The sequence below is a fragment of the Gracilinanus agilis genome, unplaced genomic scaffold, assembly GCF_016433145.1.
Source record: "Gracilinanus agilis isolate LMUSP501 unplaced genomic scaffold, AgileGrace unplaced_scaffold13681, whole genome shotgun sequence".
In the NCBI taxonomy this organism is placed as follows: Eukaryota; Metazoa; Chordata; class Mammalia; order Didelphimorphia; family Didelphidae; genus Gracilinanus; species Gracilinanus agilis.
In genome coordinates, this window is record NW_025344344.1 from 1 (window position 1) to 7,685 (window position 7,685).

Sequence of the window (7,685 nt, forward strand, 5' to 3'; positions counted from 1 at the left end):
GAGGGAGGGAGTGGGACTGGGGAGAGAAAGGGAGGGAGTCTTGACTTTAGCCCCTCCCCAGCCCTTCAAGGTTATAAGTTCGGGGCCCCTAGCCTAGGTCCTGCTCTTTTCCCCTTCCGGCTTCAGGAACCAGCCTTAGTCAGCTGAGCAGTCACAGGACCAGCCTCCAGCCCTAGTCTCTCTGCCTCCAGTCCCACGTTCAGCCTCCAGACTCCAGCCTGAGTGCCTCGGGGAAGGGGGAGGCCTGAGGAGCGCCCTGGGCTCCGCTGCTGCACATCTGCCGCCGCCACCGCTGCCGCATCTGCAGTTGTTCGAGGGTAGGGCTCCCTCTGGGGGTGTGAGGTGTGAGTGAGTGTGAGCGAGCGTGTGCGCGCGAAGAAGGGGGGCGGGGGGGGGGGGGGAGTGTCCTTGTCTGCCTCAAGGTCTGCTCTGTTCCCCAGGAGATGGAGAGGGCTACCCTGGCCACCTGGAAGGAGCGCGTGGAGCAGGAACTGGACCGTGTGGTCACCTTCTGGACCAAATACTCCCACGACTCGGAGTACGGGTAAGGAGCCCCTCTGGGCACCTGTCCTTTGTTCCCCTGCCCCCGGCCGGCCGGCCATGCCCTCCTTCTCCAGCTCGGGCCCACTGACAGCGAGCCCCACCCCCACCCAGCTCCCTTCTGCCCCCCACGGTGCGCCTGATCGCTGGCAGAACATGGCAGGGCGAAGGCCCCAACTGCCCTGGTCCTCCTCCTCCTCCTCTCTCCCAGGGGCTTCTTCACCTGCCTCACCAGGGAGGGCCAAGTGTACGACGACCTCAAGTACGTCTGGCTGCAGGGGAGGCAGGTAAGGTCCGCACCTGGCCGGGATCCCTGCCCCCCTCCCCATTCTGGCCTCCCAGGAGCAGACCCCACACCCCATCGGATGTCCTCTCCGTCCAGGTTTGGATGTACTGCCGGCTCTACCGAAAACTGCCCCGTTTCTGCTGGCCGGAGATCCTGGATGCAGCCAAAGCAGGTACTTCCCTCCTGGCTGGCCCCCACCTCCCACAATTCCCCTTCTCCCCTCAGTCTAGGAGGAGAGGCCTCCTCTTCTGGAAAGTTCTTTGCCCCTCCTCCTCCTCCTCCTCCTTGCCCAGGGGGGCTTGGCATGGCAGAACTGGGGGGAAGGGGGTCCCAGTTCCTCACAAGGAGCCACTTCCAGGAGGGGAGTTCCTCATCCGCCACGCCCGAGTGGCCCCCCCAGGGAAAAAGTGCGCCTTTGTACTGACCCGGGATGGCCGCCCCATCAAAATTCAGCGAACGATTTTCAGCGAGTGCTTCTACACCATGGCCATGGATGAGCTGTGGAAGGCCACCGGCGACCCCCGATACCAGGTATGGAGGTGGCCAGGAATAGCTCGCCCTCGGCTAATTGGGCCAGGATGCTGGGAGAAGAGATTTTCTAATTGTCCAGCTCAAGAAAGTGAAGCCCCTTCCCTCTCCCCTTTCCCCACCCCACAAGGGAGGGGAGTGACTTGCCCAAGTTCACACGGCAACAATTTGAATGATTTGAACGGAGTGTTCTTTCTACTGCATGAAAAATGAACAGCCCAGGCAGTGCAGACATGAAGGGTTTCACTGAGGTGGAACTACTCGGGCTGTCTTCTGGGAGCCAGACAGGAACGGCCGAATGCTGCCAAGATTCAGGGACAGGGCCTGGGCCCAGTGGAACTGGCTGGGCCTCTTGGCTGACCCCCCCCCCCCCTTTCCTCCTCCTTCCCTAGAGGGAAGCCTTGGAGATGATGGATCAGATCATATACTGGGTTCGGGTGGACCCCACTGGGCTGGGCCAGCTCGAGCTCTCGGGGTCCCCGATGGCTGACTCGATGGCTGTGCCCATGATGGTGCTCAACTTGGTGGACCAGCTCGGGGAGGACGATGACAAGCTGACCCGAAAGTTCGCCGAGTTGGGCGACTGGTGTACTCAGGACATCTTGAAGCATCTCCAGGTTTGGCACCTTGGGGGGGGGGGGGGGTTGGGGGAAGGGGGGGGGGATAGGGAGATGAAGGGAAGGAGAGGTAGCGGAGTTCTTGTACATATCTTTTCCCGACACTCCGCCAGAGGGATGGACAGCTCGTGTTGGAGAACGTGTCTAAGGATGGCAAAGAGATTCCTGGTTGCCTGGGGAGACAACAGAATCCAGGTGAAGGGACCACCCCTGGCATTAGAAAGAGGAAAGTGTGCCTCAAGGGACTCGATTTTTGCATAGAGGCAGTCTCCCAGGGCTGGGGGGCGCCAGAGTGCAGAGGAGCTCAGAGGGCAGAGAGCCCCAAGTGGTTGGGGAAGTTTCCCTCCAGGTGTTGGGGCTTGAAGGGGAAGGGACGAGGAACTCCCAGACTGGGGAAGAGTCCGAGCTAGCTTCCAGGAAAGCTTTCTAGGGGCCCAGGGTGGTGAAGGGATTTGCATGGCTGAGGCAGGAGTGTATGTGTACGGGGGAAGTGCCACAGAGAATTTCCAGCTGAGATTTGGGGTGTCCTACTGGTAGGGAGATAATGGGGTCAGCCTCCCACTGGGGTTCGGGGATCTGACTGCATGGCATCCCCACCTCAGGACATGCCTTGGAGGCTGGCTGGTTCTTGCTCCGGCATGCCATCCGACATCGGAACCCTGAACTCAAGGCCCATATCATTGAGAAATTCTTGCTGCAGCCTTTCAATTCTGGCTGGGACACTGAAAACGGGGGGATCTTTTACTTCCAGGATGCAGACAAATTCTGTCCCACACAGGTAAGGAGCCCCTTCCCCTTCCTTCCCTCTGGTCCTTCCCATCAGACCTAGAGTGAGAAGGTTTCCTTATCATCCCGAGCCTCCCTCCAGGGCTTCGGAAAGAAAGGGGTGAATTCTGTACAGGGCCAGGCCCAGCTCTTGGATTGGAGACTGACCAGCCCTGGGGGGAGGGGGGAGGGGGGGAGGTTCGGGGCGATAAGGAAACCTTCTCACTCTAGGTCTGATGGGAGCCATGTGGTATCACTCCCTTGGAGAGACCTTAGTCTGGGAGGGGAGAGAGAGAAGCCGTTGTAGACTCATCGTCCCAGCAGCTGGCCGCAGTTGTTTGACTAGAATCTGGAGAGATGAGGAGCTCCCTGCTGCCTTAACTGGGAAAGGGTTTGGGGGAGTCCCCCGAAAGTGCTGGAGAGAGGCCAGGGCTGGGGAAAAAAGGGAGACCGAGCTCCGGGTGGGGAGGCTCAGAGACGAGCGGGCGGTCGTTAGCTTTTCCTCCTCTCTCGGCAGCTGGAGTGGGACATGAAACTCTGGTGGCCCCACAGCGAAGCCATGATCGCCTTCCTCATGGGTTACAGTGAGACCAGGGAACCCGCCTTGCTCCACCTTTTCTGCCAAGTCGCAGAATACACCTTTGAACGGGTAAGAAAACAATTTGCAGAGGCCTCCCCGCAGGAGCTCCGGGCTTAGCTGGGCTGGAAGGAGGCATGGAGGGAGGGAGAGACTGAGGGGGTGGGAGGCCCAGGAGGCCCCTGGACTGCCTGGGGAACTCCCAGCTCGCCTCAACTGGGCAGGAAAAGACGAGGAGCCACCCACTCAGTAAAAGCAGGAGGTGTCAAAGTTGGCCTGGCCCAGACACTGACAGCTGTAGGAGCCGCAGGGAGATGTCAGTCGACATGGCGAGGATTTCGTGGGGGCGTTTCAGGGAGGGCGGCCAGGGGACTGGAAAGCAAACTCCCTTTTTTCCTCTCTCTCTATGGACACATCTCAGCAATTAAACCGGGACCCTATTAGCTCCCTAAATGATAACTTCGGGTTGTAAAACATCTTATCTCATTTGAGCCTCCCAAACACCGCGGGGACTTGGTAGAGGGAAGAGCAGTATCCCCATTTTACAGATGAGGAAACTGTCCCTAAGACGTGAAGGGACTGCTAGGATTCAATAGGAGACTTTCTTTCTCTTCTTATAACCCTTCCCTCCTATCTTAGTAGCAAATCTTTTTTTAAACCCTCACCTTCTGTCTTAGAATCAATATTATGTATTGACTTCTAAGGCAGAAGAGAGCAGTAAGGGGTAGGCGATGGGGCTAAAGTGACTCGCCCAGGGTCACCCAGCTTGAGGCCAAATTTGAACCCAGGACTTCCTTTTTCCAAGCCTGCTTCTCTATCCTCTGAGCCACCTCGCTTCCCCAACTTCCTTTCAAGTTTAAGACAGAAGAGGAGCAAAGGCTTGCCCAGGGTCACCAAGCTAGGAAGTGGCTGAGGTCAGAAGTGAGCCCAGGTCCTCCCAGCTCCAGGCCTGGCTCTCTATCCACTGTGGCATCTCACCGCCCCTAATAATCCACTTTCTGACCCCCCCAGTCTAACGCTTTTGGAAAGCAAGCTCTTCAAGGGCATAGCCGGACGAAATCAGAGAAGATTGGGGGAAGGAGAGGTGGGCGTCCGGGAAAGGCACGAGAGGTGCCTCCCAGTTGTTGGAAGAGCCGCTTTGGGGACCAAGGACTGGACTTGTTCTATTGAGCCCCAAGGGCAAGAACAAGGCAAATGTCAGCCTCAAAATGGAACGGGCTGCTTCGGATCCCCTCAAGGTGGCTGCCCCGTTTGAAGTCACATGGAATATTTTCATTGGGCTAGAACCAATGACCATATTTTACATATAACTTCCCTTAGTGTCAATTCAAATACATCCAGCCACTTCAGGACTCACCTTCCCGAGTTCAAATCTGGCCTCAGACACTTACTGGCTATTATGTGACCCCCGGGCAAGTCACCTTATGCCATTTGCCTCAGTTTCCTCATCTGGAAAAGGAAATGGCAAACCACTCCAGGATCTCTGCCAAGAAAACCCCCAATTGGGCTGGTAGGTGGGTGGGTGGTGCCTTGAAGCGTCTCACTAGACTGAGAAACAACCCTTCAAGGAATTCACTGTGCATGCTAATTGTGGAGATCTCCTTCTTGCTAGAAGACGGGCTGGCTGCCCGCTTGTCTGTGATGTTATAGAAGGATTCTTGACCAAGGGTTCTGGGATGCTGAAGCTGAGATATCACTCAAACAGAAAGAAGCAGGGGCCACTGAACTGTACATAAAGGTCCCTACCAACCAAGGACTGACAACTGAGAAAACCACATATGAATATTAGCTATGTTTTATTGTATTTCTGTTCAACATTTCCTAATTCCATTTGAACCTTGTCCAGGGGCTAGCTGCTGGCCCATAGAGGTCCCTCTGTCCTAGAGAGCCCTGGGGCCTGGCTGGACTCTTTGCTGAGCTGGATCTCCAAGGACAGAATTAGTGGAGAGGTGGGAAGCCCGTGAAAGTTGAGAATGAGAACAGAGTGTGTGTGTGCTGTGGAGGAGTCGGGCTTATCAGGGACTTAGTTTCAAAGAGATCTCCCTCCTCTTCTATTTTATCTTGTTCTAGTTGGCCTAGTTCTTGGCTTCTACTCCCACTCAATGTTCCTTTACATGAAACTTCTCTCGCACTACTGCAACTCCCCCTGTTCTCTCATTTCTGCTCCCTTAGTTCCCATCTGTAAAATGGGAATCATAACATTTACTCTTGATAGCTGTGAGGATATATGAAGTAAGTATATATATCTATAAATCCTGAACTTTGGTCTTAGAATCAATATTGATTCTTTTACAGCTATATATTTTTTTACTGATTACATGTAATAACAAATTTCCACTAAATTTTTCCCAAGTGATATGATCCAACTTATGCCCCTCCCTCCTTCCCTCTAAGGCAGAAGAGCTTTAAGGGCAAATGACTTACCTTGGGTCACACGACTAGGAAGGATCTGAGGTCAGCCTTGAATCCAGGACCTCCGGTCTAGACCTGGCTCTCAAACCACTAAGCTGCCCCCTAGTAATGATACATAGGAAAGTGCTTTGCCTGCCTTTAAGTACTGTACATTCTCTATACTGCTCTCTGGCCATTTTCTCAGACTCTCTTCTAGCTCTACCATCAGGATTCTACCTGCCAAGTGATTTGTGGGTAAGCCCTCTCTCTTTCATCTTGCCTCCTATGGTTCTGAGCACAAGTCTAGCTGCTTCATTGAGATTTAAGGAATTTACAAAGGAATGGCATGACAGAGGGGCAATCTTTTTAGAGCTGGGGTTCTGAAATAATCTCCCCTGTGGGTATAGAAATGTGGCCCAGTGAAAAAAAGTACTAGATTCGGAGTCAGAAGACCTGAATTTGAATCCAGCTCTGCTCCTCTGTGATTTTTTAAAAAACTGTGTGGCTGTTGACAAGTCATTTGATTTCTCTGGGTCTGAGATGGGCTTTCAATGGAAAAATGAGTGAGTTGGGCTAGATCACCTCTAAAGCTGTTTTCAACTCTAAAAGTCTATAGGTTTTGTGTTTTGTTTTTTTAAACCCTTATTTTCTGTCTCAGTATCAATTCTAGGACAGAAGAGTGGCAGGGGCTAGACAATTGGGATTAAGTGACTTGTCCAAGGTCACACTGCTAGGAATTGGCTGAGGCCAGGTCCTCCTGACTCCAGGCCTGGCACTCTATTACCAGTATGCTACCTAACTGCCCCAATCCTTGATTCTTATGAACCTTCCTGAGGTACCTGAAACCATGGAAGGCAGAATATGACTTGTCCAAGTGGGATTTGGACCCCTTTGCTCCAACTCTAGTCTTTTTCCCATTATGCCTTAGCTTTAAGTGTGGCTCAGGGGAAAGTGACAGGAGAGCCAGGCCCTTCTTCCCATCTCCTGCCTCTCACTCCCTTTTTACCGAGTTGATGGGTCTCAGGGCTAGAATTGGGGATGGGGGTAGGGGATGGCCAGGTTCCCCTTTCCTTTCCCTCCTTGGGGGTAGGGGATGGCCAGGTTCCCCTTTCCTTTCCCTCCTTGGGCCATGCCCCTAACTCTTTGTTCTGCTCCCTCCCTCCTCCCAGTTCCCAGATCGGGAGCATGGAGAATGGTTTGGCTATCTGAACCGGGAAGGCAAAGTGGCCCTCAACTTCAAGGGGGGGCCCTTTAAAGGTGAGTGCAAGGGAGGGCCAGGTTGAGTGGGTGGGGTGCCAGGGGCGGGAATGCCCCCCTAACTGCCAGCTCTGGGCTCTTCCCGCAGGTTGCTTCCACGTGCCCAGGTGCCTCTACATGTGCGAAGAACTACTCAAGGCTCTGCTGATGGCCAGCTGAAGTACAGCGCCCCAGGGCACCGGCCAGCAGCCTTACCCCCTGCCCCTGCCCCTGCCCGGGGCGCTGGGGGAACTTCCACTCTACCTTTTCGTGGCCCCCCTCCCCCAACGTCTCAATAAAACTTGACTAGCATCTCCCTGAGAACCCATGCGTGTCTGTGGCGTGGGAGTGGGGTGGTGGAACGCCTGTGCACTGCGCCGGGCGAAGGGGGCGGGGCCCGAGAGGCGGCGGCTGGAGGCCTCCCAGGTTCGAACCACTGGGCCTCCTACCCGCTCCTTCTCCGCCGCAGTTCAAAGGCAGGGGTGGGGGTTTCGGTGCGGGGCGGGAGGGAAACGGACGTGTAATGCTGACTGCTGATTGGATGGCGCTTCCGCGGCGAGGGGCCCCGTGCGCTGGTGATTGGACGATACTCCGGGAGGCGGTGCTCTATTGGCTGAGGCCCACCCCTTCCGCAACTGCCTAGCAGCGGCCCGGATCCGGTAGCAGCGTTGTCGGTTGCTGCTCGGGGTGCAGTCGTTACTTCTTTCCACTCCTCAGCTCGGCTAGGCCCGCTTAAGTGTCGGCG

General features: G+C 55.2%; 1 protein-coding gene across 1 annotated transcript; it reads left to right on the plus strand.

Moving 5' to 3' along the window:
- Positions 1-83: 83 nt before the first annotated feature.
- LOC123254064 (renin binding protein) lies at positions 84-7,256 on the plus strand. Its single transcript, XM_044683140.1, has 11 exons — positions 84-317; positions 441-544; positions 752-827; positions 923-998; positions 1,185-1,357; positions 1,747-1,971; positions 2,085-2,166; positions 2,574-2,749; positions 3,254-3,385; positions 6,874-6,961; positions 7,050-7,256. The coding sequence occupies exons 2-11, from the start codon at positions 444-446 to the stop codon at positions 7,118-7,120; spliced, it is 1,200 nt and encodes a 399-aa protein (XP_044539075.1). The 5' UTR covers positions 84-317; positions 441-443; the 3' UTR covers positions 7,121-7,256.
- Positions 7,257-7,685: the final 429 nt, after the last annotated feature.